This window comes from Podarcis raffonei, chromosome 12 (assembly GCF_027172205.1).
Source record: "Podarcis raffonei isolate rPodRaf1 chromosome 12, rPodRaf1.pri, whole genome shotgun sequence".
NCBI lineage: Eukaryota > Metazoa > Chordata > Lepidosauria > Squamata > Lacertidae > Podarcis > Podarcis raffonei.
In genome coordinates, this window is record NC_070613.1 from 34,964,604 (window position 1) to 34,987,504 (window position 22,901).

At 37.4% G+C, this 22,901-nt stretch overlaps 1 protein-coding gene across 9 annotated transcripts in view; it reads right to left on the bottom strand.

Moving 5' to 3' along the window:
- Window positions 1-22,901, bottom strand: part of HYCC1 (hyccin PI4KA lipid kinase complex subunit 1) — a 39,570-nt gene that overhangs the window by 3,684 nt on the left and 12,985 nt on the right. For 6 of the 9 annotated variants that reach the window (XM_053410439.1, XM_053410437.1, XM_053410435.1 and 3 more), the window contains exons 2-10: window positions 13,107-13,186; window positions 11,730-11,831; window positions 10,946-11,125; window positions 9,138-9,218; window positions 7,694-7,809; window positions 7,384-7,479; window positions 6,499-6,615; window positions 5,724-5,811; window positions 4,260-4,419 (exon numbers count right to left, since the gene is read on the bottom strand). In XM_053410439.1, the coding sequence (XP_053266414.1) occupies window positions 4,260-4,419; window positions 5,724-5,811; window positions 6,499-6,615; window positions 7,384-7,479; window positions 7,694-7,809; window positions 9,138-9,218; window positions 10,946-11,125; window positions 11,730-11,831; window positions 13,107-13,157 (991 nt within the window). In that variant the 5' untranslated portion in view covers window positions 13,158-13,186. Of the gene's footprint in view, window positions 1-2,684; window positions 2,851-4,259; window positions 4,420-5,723; window positions 5,812-6,498; window positions 6,616-7,383; window positions 7,480-7,693; window positions 7,810-9,137; window positions 9,219-10,945; window positions 11,126-11,729; window positions 11,832-13,106; window positions 13,187-22,901 lie in introns of all 9 variants that reach the window. The other 3 variants (XM_053410443.1, XM_053410442.1, XR_008332994.1) reach the window with 2 other exon arrangements.

Below are 22,901 nucleotides of genomic sequence, written 5' to 3' on the forward strand. Positions count from 1 at the left end.
ATCAGATTTTGAAAGTTCAATCAATGGAAGGGAGATGGGCAGCACTGGAAAGAGCTGCATCATCAACTGCATTTTTACAAGTTAAGCACCCTGAAAACCATATAGAAAAACAGAGGCTTAACACATCTTTGCAACATTAGTCACAGTATTCAGTAATTCATAGGGGTTTTTTACTTTAATAACACATTTAAAAAGCTGAACTGGCACACTAAAGAAAAGAAACACAGAATTACATTTTGTCCTTCTACAGCATTTTGACTCTGATTAACTGGAATCTTAACTTCAGAGATTAAAATAGCTGGCTATCACCCTATGGCACTAAGTCATACTCAGAGTAGACCCAGTGAAGTCCATTATTTCAATGAGTCTACTCTCCAAATCACCCATAATGTATTTACAGTCTCAGAATATATTTTTCCTTTTCTAAAATCAAGCAGTTAGAACAATAAATATAAAAGAAAGACACTGTATTTTTATGTTAGAGTTGTACAGATGATTTCTGGCTTAGATAATACTATTACAAGTCAGCAAGTGTTTTTAGGAAGACAGAGGATTGAAAATATTGGAAGAGCTGGGAGCCAAGTAGTTTTGAGGTCAATTGATTAAAAATAAAAATTATAATCATTCCATTTTATAGCAAATGCAGGGAATCAAGTGCCTATCAGTTTCAAAGCGAAACAGGGCAATCAAAAATAAATGTATGGTTTCTATATACTAGGAGAATCCTATATTAAAATAAATGAAAAATTGTAAAACTCCAAGAGTAACCCAAATGCACACCACTGGAGATTCAGAACTCCCCAAAATGTTGAGGACAATTGAGCTTACATGGGGAGAAAGGGGGGTATAAAAGGAACCAGATGTCTGGCAGATTGTGTGGAACATGGAAGGTAAGGAACGAGAGGACACCATCCTGCTCAAACCCCTAACAGCTCACAGTGAAGTGGGATTAGTTTGGGGAAATATGAACTCAAAGATTTTTAAAAACTCTGCCTCCATGGTACTACATAGGGATGTTTTAGGAAAAACAATACATTTTGTTGCTCATCAGAAATCCTTGCCATATATCTCTAGAATGCTCAGGTTGCAGGCTAGAAGCCCCTTCTCAACAGAGCAGGGAAAGGTGTGGGAAGGAGGAAAAAGAAGCAAAGAATACAAAAAGGAGTCCTTTTCCTTTGCCCCACTCCTGCAAGGACTGAACAGGACTACTAGGCTCCTGTTTCAGGCTGCTTGCTGTTCTTTTAGGGCTGGGGAATATACCCCCAATATTTTGTTCCAAGTCCCAGTTCTTCATTCTTATACAGAACTTGAGATCTCCAAAGCATGCCAATTCAGCAATAAAATTGGCTTGGCTAAAAGTTAAACACCTTTTTGGCATCCACATATACACTTTGTGTCATTATACCATCGTTTACGGGAATGACAAGATTTTCTAAGCATTCATGTTCTATGTTGCTCTCGCCAATATATGATTTGATTTATCTCAAGCTACTAAGTATGGACGCGGGTGGCGCTGTGGTCTAAACCACAGAGCCTAGGGCTTGCCGATTGGAAGGTCAGCAGTTTGAATCCCCGCGATGGGGTGAGCTCCCGTTGCTCGGTCCCAGCTCCTGCCTACCTAGCAGTTCAAAAGCACGTCAAGTGCAAGTAAATAAATAGGTACCGCTCTGGCGGAAAGGTAAACGGCATTTCCGTGCGCTGCTCTGGTTCGCCAGAAGTGGCTTAGTCATGCTGGCCACATGACCCAGAAGCTGTCTGTGGACAAACACCAGCTCCCTCGGCCTATAGAACGAGATGAGCACGCAACCCCAGAGTCGTCCGCGCCTGGACCTAACGGTGAGGGGTACCTTTACCTTTACTAAGTATGGAGCATAGCTTCCCAAGCTCAGGCTCAAGAAATTAAGAACTCACTAGAGCTGTACTTTTTTATGCAAATTAACTTAATAGGAAATGAGAATAATGCTATTGTTGTAAAATATACACACACAGAGAGAGAAGAATCCAAGTCCAAATCTTTCACATTCTAAAATTGCAACCTGATGAATGACCAACTAAGTTTACCATCTTTGAGTTAAAAACTATCTGAAGTGTTCTCTACAGAAACACATGGAACTAAATTCCATGCCTCTACTAACACTGAAAATATCTCCCACTTAGCGGCATGCTTTCCATATAGAGAGTTTATGACATTGATCTGGACTTCTGATAATATGGGAGTTCCTGTTTTAATGCCCACAGTACATGTTTTGCTAAATCATGTTGCCCCACACCTGTGTGAAGTGGTCAGGTTGCAGCAGTAGGGTTTATGTTCTTCTAGGCAATTGCAATAGGTTGGTGTAGCAGGATTAGTGATGCCACCTACATGCACACTGGTTAATGACACAAAGTAGCAAAGGAGGTAGTTAATTGGAGATGACTGCAGTGGAACAGGGAAATGCCTCGTTTCTACTCTGAATCAAAGCTTTGAGGCAAAACACTGTTTTCCTTTGTGGTAAGAAGGTCAATGCCTGGAAACCCCCAATCTTTTCTTCTAGATTATTTTTAAACACAGTTAAGTTATAAAAGTTCTCTTCCAGGAGACAAAGAACTTTCCCCCCATTTTACACAATATCATGACATCACCTTCCTGAATTGAAAGCTCGCAATTTACTAACTCTTAGGAGTCTGCAGCAACACTTGCATACCTGGCAAATAATTGTTCTTCTTAACAAAGTAACTGTTCATCTTTATTGGAGTCAGTTGCTTTACTAATACTATCAAGCCTCTTTCCTTACTGTTATCTGCTGCAGCAAACACTTGTCCTAACCATTGACTCGTGAACTTCAGCACCTGTATCATCAAGTATGACTCCTGCAGGAAGGCAATATTAAAGAATGGTTTGGTTTCTAAAAAGTGCAAGGTATTAACTTTTCTGGACTATCAATATATTTAGTTTCATAAAAAGATACAAAATTGTATTAGTTAGAAGGAAGCAGTGCTATGTGTCCTTGGACCATTATTCTACAAGTTACTGAATTTAGGAATGCTAAGGTTTAAAGAGCATAGAAATGCCTTAAACAAATAAATAAGTGAAATTTGGGCAACACTCCAAATCTTTCTTAACAGTTTCTTAACAAGGAGTAGACAAAACAGAAGCAGCAGCTAGCCAAATCAGTAATCAAATGTACTTCTTAGTAGTAGGGTTTTTGTTTTGCTTTTTTAAAAAAGCATTCTGCTGCAGTTCATTTAGAAGACAGCAACATCTCTGTATGATCAGATTCATCACAACAGATACCACTAACCTGTACAAATTGAGCTTTAAACCATAGGACTAAAGTGAAATACTCTACTAATCTCCAAGATAGTCAGAAAACATCACTGGGACTATTAATAGGTTCTCCAGTGACTTTATATCCGTAGATAAAATTGGAATAAGGTTCCCAGTCCAAAGGTTGTTGAAGTGGTAGGATAAGCTTATCAATCTACTTTTTGATCCATAATGGATATAAATCCATTATGTGAGTGATAAATCCCAGTAAAACTTGATACTGCCCCTCAATATGTTGTAGATTATAGATGTTGTCTTGTTTTATACAAAGTATGCCTAATTGCTCTCTCTCAATAGAATGTGTTGTTTTCTGCAGGATGAAATAAGCCTCAGATCACCCAACTGGGGAGAAGGGTACATTCAAGATCCATTCTAATGATCAAAAGTTGTGATTAAATAATTTCATAGTAACTATCCCATAAACAAATGAAAGCAGAAGGCCTTGTACATGGGGATGCTACTGCTTTGCAACATATTCTTAACACAAAACCTACATGGACACTTAAGAGCTAAATAACTATAATAAAAATCACTGATTTGATAAACTTCACTGTTTGAAATAATGAAGTTCTAGTTATCTTAATTTACACAGTTTAATTTACTCTTGGGAATTCAATCTATTATTTTGCCGCTTAACGAAATTATATACAGAAGCTTTCAACTTGAGATGAAAATTCCAGTTACGATCAAATTCTGGATAGAGGCAGCTGAGGGGCACACCCACACTAATTTTGCAGTGTACATATTAAAATTTTGGAATAATGAATGGTAAACTGAATAAGCATGGAGTTATTTATGCATCAGAGTACTGATAGAGGAAGTCATAGTATCTCTTTATATAAAAGAAATTAAATAACACAATTAATTCATCAGCCAATTTAATGACATTCTGGAAGCCTTGACTTCTAGAATTTAGTTAATAAATTGTAGTTTCATTAACTGCATTTCTTACCATGCCTTTTCCATCTATGGCCCCGAATAGACATGCTGGTCACTGCATTTCTTGATATTCTAGATGCAGTAGGTGTAATTTCAACCTGAATACATTTTGTACCTTCTTTATTAGATTTTATGGCACCCTGAGGCAATGAAGCTTTTATTGCATTAGCAACCTAAGAAATCAACAAAAAAGTGTGATAAATTTTCAACATTAACACCAGATTTTGAATTAAAGCAACAACATTTCATATGTACCAAGGAAAGCATCAATATAGATATGATGAAAGTCAAAACAAAAAACAGTTTGACTTCCATCTGTTCAGTTATGGCTTTAGAAGATTAGTAAACAATTCAGACTGAGAACACTTGCCTTAAAAGCTGTTGCAGAAGTCCATTTATAATCATGTTTCCCCCTCCTGGCTATCTTTTAACTATCCACTGTCATTCCAAGTGTACAGAAGTCCTTGTTTCTGACTATTTACTGCGTGCTCTTAAAAATTGAGAGACTATTATGCCTTAGGCTTTGGGTTCCCAATATTGTATCCATGGACACTACAGCACCTCATTGGCATCCACCAAGGACCCTTGTCCCTCTCAATTTGCTAATGTTCTTAACATAGTTTTTGGCCCTTTTTTTGGTTGATGTAGGAGATGGTGATTGCTTTTTGGTCTCTGTATTGTATTTTTGGAGGGGTGTCCAGGTGCTTTTATTGGGAAGGGCTCTGAGCATCACCAGAATGTCTTGTGAAATGAGAATTTTGTGGTGCCAACGACAGTTTTAGATTTCCAAATGTACTCCCAGGCCCAAAGAAATGGAGTTGGACCGTCCTGTTTTAGAGGCAGCTTTGCCCTTGAAAGGCTAGGCAGCCATGGCCAGGAGTGTGTTTGTATAGATTAGGCCAACTGTACATATTCCTGGAGAATGCATGTCTGCCCTTGATTATGCATGTCCTAGTTTACATCTAGAGCTTCTAATCAATTTCCAGTCCTAATTTAAAAAGCTACTCATAAGTTTTTGAACCCTATATATCCAAGAACCAGGCTATTTAAAGAACAACCTCCTCCTACATAAAGCTACCCATCCACTTGGATCACTGGAGAAGATACTTTGGTATCTCCTGTTGCTATTAGAGGTATGGAGGGTGGTAATGAGGGAGATTGCCTTTACCACAGTAGTTCCCAGGTTATGGAGCTCTCTCTCTGAGGATATCCATCTGGCTCCTACTCTGCCTGTGTTTTTAGCAAATACATGGCCAGATTAGTGTCCAATTTGTTTTCTTCTCCAATATTTTCTCTTTTTCTGGAAGGTTTTATTAGCTCATTGCCTATGATTTGCTTTTTAATTGTTACGGAAGATTGTTTTTAATATTTTAGCTTACATTACTTTGGTAAGTTCATATGAGCTGGGAAATGAGGATATAAATGTTTTAAATAAAATGTACAAATGCTATAGAAGAATTTAACACAAGATGCTTACCAACAGTGGTTCTGGATACAACTCCAGTTGTGCTCTGTATAAAATATCATCCATTGCTTTACGAGCTGGATCCCATTCTCCATTATAACTAGAAAGTTAGCAGAGACACAAAATCAGAACTGATTATAATGATTATTCATTTCAACATCATCCATCTGGATGAATCATTTATCATAATAGAAATAAAATGCACAACAATATGTATTCAATAAATAATAGAAGCTATTTGGAAACACTGATATTTACAATGATATTTTCTAGTCATTAACTCTGTCTGGTGATCCCCAGCCAGCATGGCCAATGGTCAGAGATAATGGGAGGACCTGGAATTGGATAAACCTGGTGTAAAGGAGCACATCTAAAGTGCTGCTTGGTCTGCCACTGCTTCTGTATGCCCAGATGGTAACTTTACTCAAACATGGCTGGTGCTCCATGAGAACATCAGAATAGCCCTGCTGGATCAGATCAGTGGCCGATCAGATGCCCATGGGAAGCTCCGCAAGCAGAACTGGAGCAGAACAGTTCCAAGCTGCACCCCTTCCTGGGAAAGACAGTTCTAGACACAATGACATATGTCTTAAGGTTCCTATAGAGTCAATCATTATGTTTTACAGAAAGGTAAGATACAACTTTCAGAAACCAAAATCTTTTGTGACAGCACCCGTAGGATCACTGGACTCTGTCATGTAAATGAGCATTATGCACTATGTACACTGTCCAACCAGTGATGTACTATTAGTTTTTAAATATAGGACATAACATTTCCTGAACTTACAAAGCATAATAAATCCCAGTTAACATCTGCACCATGAATTCAGAGGAAATTGGAATCCTGCTGTTTATGCCTTTGTATTTCCTTACTTGTTGACGAGGATATCCGCAAACACAGATCCTAAAAGAATATAATTAGTATTAGTATTGTTATTTTAGATTGCTTGATTGTGTGTTAAAAAGAGGAAATAATGTGTGCAGTTTATGTTGAAAAGTATAAAAGAATCCTGAAATGCATGTTCTTTTTTTAGGTCAAATAAGAGTGCATCTAACTAGCCAATTCCATCTTTTCAGAGTTGTCTCCTACAAACCAAAACTTTGCTCTTATCTATTAATTAGCAATCCAGCTCATAAAAGATTCCAGCAGGATTCCTGAAGAGCTTTGCCTTGGATACAATAGTCTGACAAACCAATTAATTAAACTTAGGAATTTGAGTGTACATCTGACTGATTCAGGGTGGGGAATTGTTTGGACTCCATGGGGCAGATCCTTATTAGGATTAGCCTTATGGACTAAATGTGATGAGCAGGGTCGCCTACCTCTCAAGAATATGACTTCCCCTACAGGGAGCTCTCTTGCATACCCATTCTTCTTTTACACTGGCCAAATGTGGAGAGACAGTGATCCTGTTTAGGGGTGGGATCCAAAAGTACTGTTTGAAGCACCTGCCCTCCTCTTTTAGATTACTGTTTTCCATGTACCAAGGAACCTGTGTGTTTCACCTAAGAATGGTGACAAACCTGCATAACAGCTGGCTTATGCATTTCCAGAAATGAGAAATCACCCACTGGAGTTTTAACTTGTACCAAGCTCTACAGATTGGAACAGACACCATAGGATTACAATTTAAAAATACTATTCTCAGTTCAACCAAGAAAGAAAACTTACCTTGAGCAGATTTGACATAAAGATTGAAGAGAAACTGCAGGCATATAGCTTAAGGCAGCATTGTAACGCAACAAAAGGAATGACAATACTTCAAACCTATGAACAAATAAAGAATTCTGATTCATTGAAAAAATACACACGGCTTGATACACATTATGAACTGCTATCAAGAACATACCACTAACATATAAACTATACTATTGAAAGTTATGTTAAGTGTGGGATATGAAGAAAACATAGAAGACTAGTTGATAAGTGGCCAAGTGTGGTTTTTTTGTCTAAGACTGAAAGCAACAGCATGCATTTTTACCTGTTTTGTGCTGTTAACATCTCTCTCTGCAAATGAGGTCCGCTATACACAACCCTGGATAAGCCATGCTGAGATAGAGCACCCTCAGTAAGAGCCATTGACCCAATACTGGAAGGCTAAGAAAAACAGATACTTGAATACATCACTAAGAACAGCAGTACTGAATATATATTTTTTTTAAAAAAGCACAAAGAAACTAAAATAGACAGCTGATTGTTGACAAACATAAAAGTATAAAATTTAACTGAATGTTGCATGGTAAGCAGTACACTCATAAGTAAAATGGGGAAAGGCCACTAAAATATAGTACAGAAGATTCATTGTGCCACTTCAATAGTAACTTGAGTGGTAACAAGATCAGTTTACTGACACAGGTGGGTTAAAAAGGGGAGCTGAACTCTTCCCTGTGCAATTCCAAGTGAAACTATTTTTAAAAAGAGCTAATGACCTCTTAACAGGAGTTTCCTCTGATATTGGAGCCTCATCAGGAGAAAACCAGCTAAAACATGGGGGCGGGGTAGGCTCAGCTCCTGCCTTCAGCCCAACTTGTGCTATGTTTCCAATTTCCCTTGCGGCTAGGGATTTGGCAACAGACCTAACTTTGCAAGAGGGTCTGTTGCTATCATGTGTCCTTATACTTCAGTGCTAAACGTTTCGCTGAAACACATCCAATTTTTTTGGTTATCACAGTTTTCATCCACTTAAACTCTAACCAACAACAGACATTTTATTCTCATTTTATCTTCAGCTTTATTATTCCACTGACCAATCTAATGTAAAATATTTCATAATTTTAAATAAGTTAGGTTCAACATCAGGCATAGGCAAACTCGGCCCTCCAGCTGTTTTGGGACTACAACTCCCATCATCCATAGCTAACAGGACCAATGGTCAGGGATGATGGGAAGTGTAGTCTCAAAACATATGGAGGGCCGAGTTTGCCTATGCCTGTTCTACATAGTTACACTTGAAACTCATTAGAACTTTAGCCATGACAATACTTCACAGATAATTTAAATGCAACATTATATATTCTAGAACACTGAAACCCATCATATTTTACTTCAAATATTTCATATTAAGGATACTTTTAGAACAGTCTTTCCCAAACTGATCCCCACCCCCAATGCTTTGTAGTAGAGCTCTTATCATCCCTGACCACTGGCCATTTCCCCCTGGGGCTGATGGGAGACAATTTAAACACCTGGAGGGCATAGGACAATAAATTAATCAGCATGCAAAACCCAGGTACTCTCGTGTTCATCCTTGCCCTAATCACTTGTGCCTTTGCAAGAAACAGCAATTAGTTGCACTACCAGCAGACTTTTAAAACAAAAATATTTATCCTTAAGATGACAAAATCAAGGCCAGATGACATTCATGCAAGGGAGGCTACAACAAAACTACACACACATATGGAAACAGAAGTGTCTATTAAACTTACTTCATGATATATGGAAGGTTTGGATAAGGATGGAATTGTAAAACTTAATACCCTACTGTGCCCCTCTTTGTCAACTATTTCCTGTAAGGTATAAAAGAAAGTTATGTCATATAATGAAAAACATATGGAAGTTTGTTTAGATTAGAAATCGCTTGAGCAACTGCAACAGAGTAGGGCATGAACTTCCCATCCCTCATTAGCTCTTTAATTATGCCCAACGCTACTAAATGGATGCACATGTGAACACTTGAATTTACAAGATGATGAATGCGGAAATCCAGCATCTTCTTTTTCTTAACCTCTAGGATGTCCTAATCAAAAAGCATCTGACAGCTGACATATTAGAAGTTTTACTCATGTGGAAATATTTACTAATCAAGTCTAATCTTGCTCAATATGTTTGCTTCTTTAGAGTCCTGATTAAATCTTATGGGTAATGGCATACACCAGTTAATGGAAAGTTCTCTTGATCCAGCAGAGATTTCTATCACAATGAACAGAGAAAGAAAACTATTTATCATTAATGGCTGATAGTCACACTCATTTTTATAGGTTCTGAAAGTCACTTGTGCTTTACATAGCACCATGACTCAGCCGTCTCTTAAATTGTTTGACTTTGGGGGCTCCCTTGACAGACCCTTGATTATTCTGATCTCTCTGTCCTCAAGGTATATAAACTGACCCACAAGATGAACACAATGCATTTTGCAAAGTAGACTCTGTTTATTATTATATGAGACTACTGCTTTAAGTACAGATAGAAAACTGAGAAATGAGTTTCCTTTAAGCCTCCATCAAAATCAAGACATTCCACATTTAAACGCCAATTCTGAGCTTAATACAGAAAAAGTAATTACCATGGTTATAAATTCAGGTAGATAGCCATTAACTGTATCAGCTAATCACATTCTTTTCATTAGTATGCTTATGCATATTAACCAGAGTACAGAAATGGAAATGCCTTCCCAGAATACAGACCATGTTTGCCTCTCCCACTCCCTCCAAAGACACAGAGTAGAGCCAAGGAAAGTTTAGGAAAGGCACATTGTTAATCTATTGCTCCATTATATTGTAACAGAAAGCAAGATAATGCCTTGTAGTCTCTCTCACCCACCCACTTTGCCCTTCCTCCCAATGTCTTTCACTTTCAAGCAGAAGAAAAGGGTGTTGGGAATTCTACAGCAAAGAGCAGATACTCCACATACTTTCTTCCCCCACTCCAATATCAGATGTACTTTGGATTGCTTCCTGCTGCAGCAACCCCCCACTCATTTCCCCACCAATATCTCACATACCACATCAGGAGATACTGAGGGGTGGGTGGAGAGAGACTATAGAAGGAAGCAGGGAACCTACTTCCAACCCTGTTTTCCTTTTAGAATAATACACAGCCCATTTTATCATGCAACTCTCCCAAATATTTAGTCGGAGGGACGCTCCAGGGAGGAGTTATCCTACTACTATCACAATGAGCTTAGAAGGTAAACATGTGATATGAAGAATGCCTACTGATGAATGCCGCATAGCTCAACTGTTTTAAAACAGCTTCCTTCATCCCACTGTGCTAAAGCTACAGAATACAATTGCTAAATCCAACTAATGTCGATACAGAGAATACCAAACCAGAGCAAGTTAATATTCCAGATTTTTTGCTTGTTTTCTGACAAAACCACATGATCATTTCTGCTAATAGCAGTATGTCACAGAGATTTAGATCTAACTGGTTAAGAGGCCCCCGGGACATCACACTGTAATTTGCACTTTTTCCCCAAGAGAGAATAATTAATTTCTCAAGTGTGAATACAAACCAAGTTATAAACTCCTAAGAGAAGTGCTTCTATGCAGCCACTGCTTTGTAGGTCCTTACTGGCAGAAACAGCAAGATAGCACCATATTAGTTCTGGAAGAAACTGCAGTGTGAACTGAAGCAGAAGTTCCTCACCACTACGATAAAACTCAAACAGCTGATGACAGACTGGTTCTAGCAGCTGAAACAAAACCAAACATTAAATATTTTGTTAGTGGATTAACACATCAGTAAGCATTTCTACACTTTTTAAAGAAGCAAAATTTATCAATTCTTAAAAGAAACAGTATTGTATTGTAAATGTCAAATTAGTATGCCCCATTCTCCCCTTATGCCATATTCAATCGGAGCTGCTCTTTCATCACCACAGAAGAGAGAAATAGGCACATTGTGAATTTCTGTCTTTGATCAGAAATGCAGCAGGGAAAGAAAACAGTTAAAACTCTCTCCCAAAATTCCAATAATTATCTAATTATTGATACATTTTATTTCACATCTAGTTTGGCTCTCAGCTGAAAAGGGTACTCTTTAAAATCAGATTTCCAGTCTTAGCAGCGCCATAGAAAAGTTGAAATATACAAAGGTAGTATCTACAGAAAGTCAAAACAAGAGGTTTAAAGTAGGGTCTCATAAAGAAGAGGACAATGTTTAGTGCTCTGTGTTGTTCTTGCTTCTGCTCACCCTGCCCACTTCTTAAGAACTTAGTGCTGCAGTGAAACAGCATGCACCATTTATTCTCAACTGTTCTCCCAACCCCTATTATAATTCTGTACACATTTACCTACCTCACTTTGTGGATCCTGAATAACTTTATAAAGAGATGAAACCAGAGAACTCTTGTCTTTCAGATTTTTAGCATAGCTTGGTATAGATGCTTCTGGCACTGTCTAACACAAAACATTTTATGACACAGTAAGCCAATATATAAGTTTATTTGCAATTAAGATATTTATTTCCCCTTCTTCATATGAAGTATTCATCCTATTTTTTCAGGCTGTATTTTTCTTGGGGGCAAATCTACCTCATAAAAAAATTATTATTAAATTTGTATACCACCCTTCAGCTGAAGATCATAGGGCAGTTCACAACATGAAAATACAAAATGAGGACACAAAATATATACCGGTAATAAAACAAACAGACCAATAACCTCCCTCCCACAAACTCATTTAAAAGGACACAGAATTTTAATCAGTCCAAGCCAAAGACCTGGTTAAAGAGAAACGTTTTGCCTGGCACCTAAACTTATGTAAAGGTATATTCTAGCCATTCATATACATAGAAAAAAGGGGAAAGTAGAAAATGGGGAATAGAGGGAGTGTTTGAAGGACAATGTTCTTGCAAGAAAGGGTGCATGTATGCCTTTTGGTGGTGATATGGGACAAAAAGAAAGTATGAATGGTAATGCTGCAAAGAAGCGTAAATTAGATAGGAGAGATTTTATTTATCTGTTTCAGAAACTTTATATGCCACTTGATTGAGGTACAAAAGTGGTCTACAAAGAGAATAAAACAGCAAAAGTATTGGTAGAAAGAAGTTAAAACTATTATATAAACATTTGGAAAAAATGGGGGGGGGGAATCAGCAATAAACTAAAAACAATCAAACCACACATAAACATGCCACATTATCTGGGTAGGCTTGTCTAAACAAAAAATATTTTTAGCAGGAGCTAAAAAGAGTACGGTGAGGGTGCCTGCCTGGTATCAATAGGCTAGGAGATCCAAAATGTAAGTGCTGCCACATTAAAAGATTGACTTCTTATGAATGCAGAACGGGTATTATGTGGCACCTATAACAGTGCCAGTTCCGCAAGTCGAAGTAGTCGAGTGGACATATATGGGGTAAGATGATATTGTAAGTAACTAGTCTGAAGTTGTTAAGGGCATTATATACTGTACTATGAGTAACATCTTGAACCTGGCCCTGTACCCAGATTGACAACCTGTAAAGATCTCTGAGCATAGGTATTAAGTGCTGACAAGGTCTTGGGTTTCTGATAGGTATGACCCCCATGATGCCATTCTGTGAAGGATTCTATAAGACTTTCAAAATAGCTAATGTGTCCACAATATCCAAAAGGTTTGGGGTCTCTGCTCTACACTATACTGGCTCTACTACTATGGATAATTGCTAGCATTTAATTCTTGAAAATATATTACCTTGTATTCCGATAACCATTCTTCTACGATCCCTTTGTCCACCGCCAACATCTTCCAACATCTGTTCTGAAATCTTCAGCCTTAAGATTTGGAGCAAAAAGTTTAACTATTATGCAGTACACTTGTTTTCTGCAAAAGTGGAACCACTAAGGAGTAGATATATAGCCTTATGATGCAACCGTTTCCATAGCTATGCAACTCCTTTTTTATCTTAAATGCTGGAGTGTTAAGAAGAGGGGGAAACCTATATTTTACTGAAGACCAGCAGATGTTCAGACTATACACATCTTCTCTGAAACCTTTGGATGTATATGAAAGCATGTCTCAACTTCTATATGCTAAGATATGGAAATGAATATATTCCTCTCAAATGTAAGTCTGCTGAAGTAGAATTAGTGGTGTAATATTTTCATTTCAATACTTTTCCAGAATCTTTTTTTGGAAGGGGAGTCATGAGACACCATCAACTCTGCCCCTCAAACTGGCAAGAGTAGCCAAGTATCAGCACACCAGATTTCACACAATACATTTTCAATTATGTTGACAGATAAGGAAGACTGCCACCATTTTTTTATTTCTATCCACAAAAGGACAAGCTAGGATTCTCAGTATCACTGGTTACATGAGAAAAACACAGATTTATAGCCATATAATGTCCACATGTATGAAATTACTTAACAGAAATTACTGGTAGTGGGGGGAAGCCCATAAGATTCGAAGAAGATGTATAGTGTAAAGTACAATTACCAAACAATTACCTCTGTTAAAGCTTTTGGAACCCAGTTCAACCAATCATTTTAGTGCTGAGTTTAAGGTACAACACACTCCATATATTTAAAGCACTGTCCCCCACAAGAAACTTGGGAACTATAGCTTGTTATGGGTGCTGGGAATTGTAGCTCCCTGTGAGGTAAACTACAGTTCTTACGACTTTTTGGTGAGGGAATATACTTAAAACATATGGAGTATAAGCAAAATCATTCATCTAAGTACTACTTCTTGGCTAACTTTATTTTCATGAAGACATGTAATGAAATCTGGAAGGTGGAATATAAATTGTTTCCCTTGGAACTGAAGACAGCCACAGCAATAGAATTTGTCTGAAGAAACAACCTAACACTTTCCTCTTTGCTGTCTTTGGTTGCATAGGAAACCTTGACATCAGGTTGTTAGGTTCAGTGGAGACGCACGTAAAGAGCAATGAAGGCCACTTGATCAAGGTCTTTTTACTTTGTACAAACACCGATAATATCTTAGACAGTAAATGAAAATGTGAGCTTTAGGAATACTGAAGAAATAAATAAAACCAGACTCAGAATCAACTTTGTAGTAGATCTGGACATGGACATCAGCTGACCCCAGAGTCATGCCTGATACTTTACAGGCTGCTTTCTTAACTTTTCCCATAAGTCCCAACCCTAGTTCATGAAAAATATAAAATTCATAGCACCAAATAGCAACAAACAACAGAAGTATCTAACTAATCGGGGTCCATTTGTTCAAATTATTCTAGTTGCAGAGTCGGGGGAGGGAGGGGGGAAAGGAGAAATGACAGCATGTATTTCCAGAAGCCTAAGATGCATTAGCTCTGAGTTGTTCAGGAAAGCACAAGAAACCAAGAACTCTCGTCTGGAGTATATTTATAACTGCAGAGAAATGTGACTCATTCAGGAACACTAAATACTCTTTAGAATGCTTTTTCTATCATGGAAAATGGTGTTTAATAAATATGAGAACTGAAACTATTTCAGCCTTATCTAGTAGCTTCTTGGAATGTTCTATACATTCCCTACTCTTCTTCTGGTATATAGTTACAAAGGCTCAAAGCAACTTAAAAAGCCATAATGCACATCCCTTTGTCAAAAGATGAAGGAAAGAGAAAATGTCTCTCTCCAAGTAGCTCATTATAATGTGGTTTATAAAGAGTATGAGTCATCCAACCAAGACCTTTTCAAGAAAATAACAGAGTATTATTTAAAGCAGAATGCTTTTGTTGTGCAATTGTGATGTCAACATACTACTTTTGGTCAATTTCACAAGTTCAGATCTATAGCAATTAGGAGAGAAAAATAGAACTAATCAATTTTCATGTACATGTTATTAGGTAGTCACGCAGACTTTACCTCCATAGGAAGTCCTGAATGTGAACAGGAAATTGCTTATCCCTGCTGATATGCTCGGCAATACTAAAGTTTTATTGTATTTATGGTACTATTTTTTCTGAATTACTCCATAGCTTTTCCTATTATTTATTTAAACTAGACCAATGCAGCACCATGTTAAATAATGATATATATATAATCTCATGCATGGAATCATGCTGAAAAAAATCATTTGCATGTTCATTTATATTATATGATTTGTCATCTATCAATTTACAATTGTAACAGCTCTGTGTCAGCCAAAATACTTTTCTTTTCCACATTTATCCTTCCTTATAAAGTCAAGCCAAATCAAATCCACTCCATTGCACTGTTTTTGAAATATATAAAGTAGACATACACAAAAAATAGTTCCACAGCACTCTATAGGCTCTGCTGTGAAACTGAAGACAAGCCAACCAAATTTGAAGGCAAACATTCTTGGTTCCTCAGAAATGCTAACAATAGCAAACTGATTATTCTATATCAAAGAAGTTTGGTTTGCTTAATAGCAGAAACTGTAACAAATGTTAACAGATTAACAAATATTGATAAAAGATCAAGCTGAGACTCTCCAATATAACTCCACTGAAATTTATCTGAGATACATATTTTTTTAAAAAAATACTTACTTTGAAATAATGTTACATTAATTTGGTACCGATGCAAGACATATAACAAGATAAAGTGAAAGGCCTTGTCTTTCATTATAATGTTAAATTGCACTATTAATTTTATCAGATGAATTATTTATGAACAATCCACAATTAAAATGAAGTTCATACAGTGCAGAAGCAAACATCCATTCAGTGCCAACAGCAGGAAGTTACAAAACAGCATGGTTTTAGTTGCTTCAAGTCAGACTACTACATGCAGATTGAAACCAAGTGATATTTTTATTGAAAAGGTCAACTTTTTAAATTTAAAAAACATAGTGATATGTGATAGCTTATTTTATCTACCTAAGCCTATATCAAACAACTTTATGCTGTATTTGCTAGTAGACAGTTAATCTGTTTTCTTGTCACAGTTTCAGTTAATGTTTGGCTGTTTTCTCACACTAAGCTGACTATACCATATTAATATTTGGAACACAGAATAAATCTATAGTAATAATTACCACCCATTTATTATTCAAAAACAACAAGACGACAGGAGCCTTAGCCTACTGAGACTACTGCTTTTATGCTCCTAGAGTTTATTCCAGACATCTTTATACACTTAGGAAATAATTTCTAAATAGTCCATCTACTCCAGCATCCTGTTTTCACACTTGCCAACCAGATGCCTAAGGGCAACTTTCAAGCAGAGTCTGAGCACAAGGGTATTCTTCCCTCCTGCAGTCTCCAGTACCTGGTATTTGGAAATGTTACTGCCTCAAGCTGTGGGGGCATAGCATTGCCATCATGGCTAGAAGCCATTGATGGTTTTCTCCATGAACTTGTCCAACACTCTTTTAAAGCCATCTAAGTTGGTGGCCATCACTGCCTCCTGTAGCAGCAAGTTCTATAGTTTAAGCGCTGCGTGAATGTTTCAGTCATTTGAATCTTTATAGTAAAGTTTATTTCGAAAGAGTAATTTAAGACCACTTGCAGTCTTCCATGATTCTTGGGAGGAGTAAATCACCAACAGTCTTACAGAAGACTACATAGGTGATAATGAGGTGCAACAGTGGAAAAAGAAGGGTTTAAGAAAAAGAAAGAGACATATAACCTCTGCTTAGTTCCCAAAACAGTTCTATTGTTTCAAACTGGCCAGCAAATAGGCAATAATTCTCCTAACTAGGTTAGAAGTTTGCTAAATGTAATAAGGATAGTGAATACTGCAGGGGAGAAAAGCTTTTCACCTTCATCTTGAAGCACTGTTTTACATATTAAATATTACTATGAAATTATGTAAAGATTCTCACCAACTGTTGAATATTGTAAGAAAAACAATATGACTAGTATAAAAAGTAAAAACTGCTAATTTTCAAAGGGTGCAACACAAAACTGAAGAGACATTTTTTGGAGATTTGAATCTTACCACATACATTCTTGAACTATGAGCAAACATGTAACAGTTTCAGAAAACCTATTCCAACTCCACCCTGATTTAATACTCTACAGTGCTCTCACAAACTGCACATCACAGAGCACAAGAATTATCATTTTATTGTCATTAAAATAGTGACTGACAGTCAAAGAAAACATATGAAAGCCAACTGCTTCATATGCTTGCAAAATAACCTTATAATCTAAATGTTACCACATTTCAGAGGCATACAAAGGGCTTGTTTATAAAACAGCTCCTAAGAATGCTGATTCAAGAACAAAAAGCAGAAGTTGGGTGTGGTCAGCACTCTGTCATTTTGTACAATTTACAGCATACATTCAAGAATTATCAAGCCTATTTCCCCTCATACTTCTAGTTTGAAAGGTTTTTCTATTGATTCAATTTTCACTTATGACTATAACTATCTGTATTCCTAATGGACTCTGAAGCACCATTAGGCAATTAGGCAAAGATCAGAACTATATTTTGTGAGGAACATGGCTTAGGAAAGGCAAATTATCCATGAGAGAAATTAGAAGTAAATTGAACCATCCAGATTCACAACTTATTCACCCAGAAAAAGTCTTAGTAAACTACTTGGCCAAATGTAGCTGTGCTCCAGTGCAAACCTATACATGTCAACTTAAAAGACCTACTGAGTTAAATGGGGTTTACATCCAAATACACGTGTACCGAATTGTAACTTTCATCATTTGTGAATCTGAAAGTAAAATGGAAATATTCTCTACTTGATCATTTGCAAGACAATAACATTCATCATACGTTTGTCAGTCACTTACAAACTTGTCATGAAGAAATAACAGAACAGAACTGAGCTCAGGATTTATAAGGCCAAATACCTCATTTTCCCATGCACTCAGATTGGTCCCAGTGCTGGATTTACGTATAAGCTAAACAAGCTATAGCTTAGAGCCCCACTCTCTTGGGGCCCCCAAAAAATTTAAAGGAAAAAACAAGCTGGATGTACATTTCCAATTGTGTTTCAGTCCAACAATTACTTTGAAATGGCCTTGGTTACCTACTAGGTCCATAAATTACCATATAGCATATATTCAACACAAAAAACAGTGACAATTTGTTGTTGACAAAGGACAGCTGGACATATAGGCCCCATTACCTTCAGTAGCTTAGGGCCTCATCAAACCTAAATCCGGCCCTGATTGGTCCTAGTGCTATCAGTGCTTCTATTTCAACACAGGAGGGAAATCCTTATACAGAACACAGGAATGCCGTGCAAAGAAGTGGAAAGAAATGACAGGGCAGTCAGCTTGCGCCATACTCAAGGTTTCTGCAACACAGCCCTATGCCAGCTAGAAAATGCAAGAAGCTTGCTTCTGGCTTTTAAAGGTAATCGGGCAGAGTAGTTTCTCTCAGGTCAACCACACAGGATGCACTCCAACTTAAGCTTCAACAGCTACAGGAGGGGAAAATAGGATTGGTCTAGTCCTCCACAAATAGAAATGCATCAACATAGGCACTTTTAAAGAAACTTTTAATTTTAAATAGGGTATTAAACATTAGCCTCCTACAGAAAAACAATAAAAATATGCATCACATGCTTTTGAAAGCTATAATGCATTACAAGAACTTAAGGAAATCGTTATTACATCAGCTCTTCGTCCACAATTTTAAAATGAGTTATGGATAGTACACCAACACCAGTGAACATTACATTAATATATACACATGGCTCACAGTGTAGTTTGGCATCATTGAGGAAACCTTCACGCATACGTGTATGCTTGTACAAGACCTTACTAGTATATACTTAAGAGAAGTAGTACAGAAACAACTATGCAAATGTAATTGGCAAAGCAAACCCTAGCATTTAACTGAGCCACCAGGAATACAATATTATGTGAAAGCAAAAGCTCACAAATATATGGTACCAGAATCATGTATGTCAAATCTGTTTTTGTCCACATTAAATATTTAAAATATCAATAAAATGTGCTGCAATGCACTAAAGAGATTAAATGTTCTTACACAGCTTTATAATGTTTATATAGTTTTATTTACATTCCTGCTTTGAACAGAATGTAGATTACTTCTAGCAGAGCAAATGTTTGACAACTGACTTTAGTGTTAATTTAATTATAATATTTAAAGTTTGTTCCTTTAATTCTGATCTTCCCAGTAGTAATTATGAGATCTATGCATAATAAAATTCTTGAATACAAACTCCAAAAATGACATCATTTTGAGTCTTACATAGAAAAAAAATGTCACTGATAACTAAAGGATTATTTGTGGCATGCATGTAAAATACTAAATACAATAGCCGATTAAAGCTTTAAGATAATATAGAGCAAAAAACTTGCATGTAATATTCTGGTTGTGTATTTAAGACTATACTGAATTAGCAAAACCTGTATGTTCTTTTCATGAAGAATAAAAATTCAGTGCAGGATCAAAGCATGACTGAAGACTGCAATATACAGTAGAACCTCTGAATGCGAACAGGATCCGTTTCGGAGCCCCGTTCGCATCCTGAAACGAACACAACCCACGTCTGCGGGTCACAATTTGCCGCTTCCGCACATGAACGTGACGTCATTTTGAGCATCTGCGCATGCACAAGCAGCGAAACCCGGAAGTAACGCGCTCCATTACTTCCGGGTCGCTGCGGAGCACAACCTGAAAATGCTCAACCTGAAGCTACTTCAACCTGAGGTATGAATGTAGAGCCAAGCAAACTAATTACAGCAACATTATGGTCTGTTTTCCAAAAGCAACCCTGCGAAGTTCTCCTGTGCGGTATTTAAACCTCCCTGGTGAGTCTTCCTGAAAGCAATTTTATTTTGTTTTAACCCACAAAAACACAGAGAAGGAAAATAAACCACATATATTATATACGCCATTGTCAAATGTTTCTTTTAAAGAGTCAACTTTCAGTACCAATAAAAGAAATCAAACTGTGTTCAAAACAAACAAAATAATCTGTATAAATACAGCCAAAGTCACTGCTTTAACGTATATTGTTAGTTTTACAAGCAGTAAAATGATAGCAGGCCCCATCCTCCGTGAGCTGGTGTCAGTAGGAAGGTAACTCTGGAGGACAGAGAACAGAAACAGTAGGACAGTAGCTATTTCAAGATCAGCTATAGTAAGAGTTGCAAGAGTTGTACAAATATTGTTTAACTTGGGTCTCTTGTGTGGCATCATAAAGTTTGCAGCAATAAACATTACAAACTATTTAAACACTCTCCAGTGAAACACATGGGACACTAATGGGTTTTGGGGATGCATTAAGAACTGTCTTCACATACTACAATGAATAAAGAGATTACAGGACTGTGTTATGCCTATTGGGCAAAGATAGGATCACTCTCAAATCCTACACCAACTAGAATAATCAAAATGACCACTACAGTAGCAACATCCTTGCTCTGGAAGAGGCTGCTGGGAACAGACAAGAGATAGAGGGAAAAGAGAAGGCAGAACAGGGGCACACTGGTAGGGGAACATAAATTTTAAGAGGGATGCTAAGCTCCCTAGGGATTCTTCTCTAGCACCAGCCCTTGATGGTGTTTCACAGGTATGGGCAATTTTTTTCTTTAAAAAGCAACATTCCCTTAGGAAAATCTGTTGGCAGGGATAGTGGTGGGTGGAGCCGGAGACAGAATTTCTAATCCTATGCAGGTCTATTCAGGACTAAGCCCTACTGGGTTTCATGGGATGACTTTCAAATAAGTACTGTATACAGAAAATAATTTCTTTTAGTACAACAAACCCATAGGGCTACAGTTCTAGAAAAAAAGTGAAAGTGTGCCACACACACACAATGCAAAAGCCTATGAATTTCTTCTCACACTTTTCCCTGCCAAGCCATAGAGTCAGGAAAAAAGTTTAAAAAAACAATTTAGCCAATAAAATACTATTCCTTCCAACTGAATACAGTCCAAATGATTTTTCTTTTGCAAAACATTCTTTGTGATCATTGGTCCCACAGCAGAATTCTGAAAGGGAACTATAGCTTTCATAAATCCACCTACCCACTGACCTACATATCTAGCTATCTCTTGCAGTTAGGAGCTCCTTCCTTCTCTCTGGCTGTGGCTTTTTCCATGGCAAAGGTGTTGTTTATAGCTGCTGCAACCCTTTCCTGTTGCTGGCTCCATTTGACAATTTCAACCCCTGTTTGAGCGAATGACTCAGAAAGCTTGTTGACTACAAATGTCAGTTGTTGTTGTTGTTGTTATTTATTAAATTTCTAGGACTTGGTAACTACAAAGGTCAGTTGCTGCCCACCTGCCCATTAAACCATGGTGGCTTCTGACAAGGGAGGCAATCTGGACACTTCCAGACAGTATGTTTGTGCGCTGTGCATGAGACCAAGTGGACTTGGCAAGGCACAATTATAATAGCATTTGTACAACAAGCACCCTATGCTGATGGGTGCTACTAATGTTGGGCATTACATCTGTGCAATTATGTGATGATGAGTGGTGGTGTTGGAGTTTCCAGTGATACTATGGGCACATTTGTAGATGCATCTATACAATATTTTGTTTCTAGAATAGTTTTGGTGCTTTTGACTTTGCAGCTGGTGGCAATTGGAGACTCTATAGGTCCTTTTGCCACTAAAAAAAAGGTTTTAATTTTAGTAATTACATCAGTAATTTTAGTAATTACATCAGGATTGGGGGATATTTATTCCCTGGGGTGTCTCATATGACCTACCTTACATTGTGCCATGATCTTTAAAAACATACTTGGTTACTATGAGGACTGTAAAGGCATTCCATTCCCAAAGACTCTGAGGGCATTCTCTCAAGTGTTGTTTATTATTATTTTTAAATTGCATGGTACAATAATGTGGGTGCCATGGTAAGGACAGGGAGACAGACCCAGCTTTAAACAATGGCTCATCAACAAAGCTACAAGAAATAATTCTCTCCCACTAAACTTGATGGACAAAATGGGAGAGGGATAACTATGTATATTGGGGGGCACTGATGGATAGGCATATTGGTGCCTGTGGGCACCATGCTGGCAATCCCTGATGCACATCACTCCCGAGCACTTTGGAAAAAAGGTGGAATGTAATTAGTAATTCCTCCACTGCACAGTGGGAATATATGTACCAGAGGCAACAGATAAGCAGGAGCTACCCATGTAACTGTAAAATATAGTCAAGCTTATTCTATATAAGCTTATTCTCTGTAAGGAATACTGCACTGGCAGTGAAAAAAATAATAACTTCAAAGGGTCCATTTATAGTAACCCCTTGTATATAAGAGGGCTACCATGATCAGTAACTATTAGGCAAATAGCCAACATCATAGTGAAATCTACTTCAATGAAATGTACTCCATAAATGCTGTTTCATATTCTGTGTGTGACTGGACTGCATGTCAAGTGAATATGCAGTTTGGGTGCCAAAACAAGCAGCCATTAAAATAACTATATTCTGTCTGTCCACTCTACCCTTTTAATGAGTGTCAAAATATATTTCATCTGCATAGTCAATATAAATTTTAATGCAGAAACCCCCATGCCTGCATTAACAATTTGCATTTTTGATGTGTAAATTCCCTACAATGCATTCACAGGGCAAGCATTCGTATTTTCAAGATTGCACAAGGAGACAAAAAAG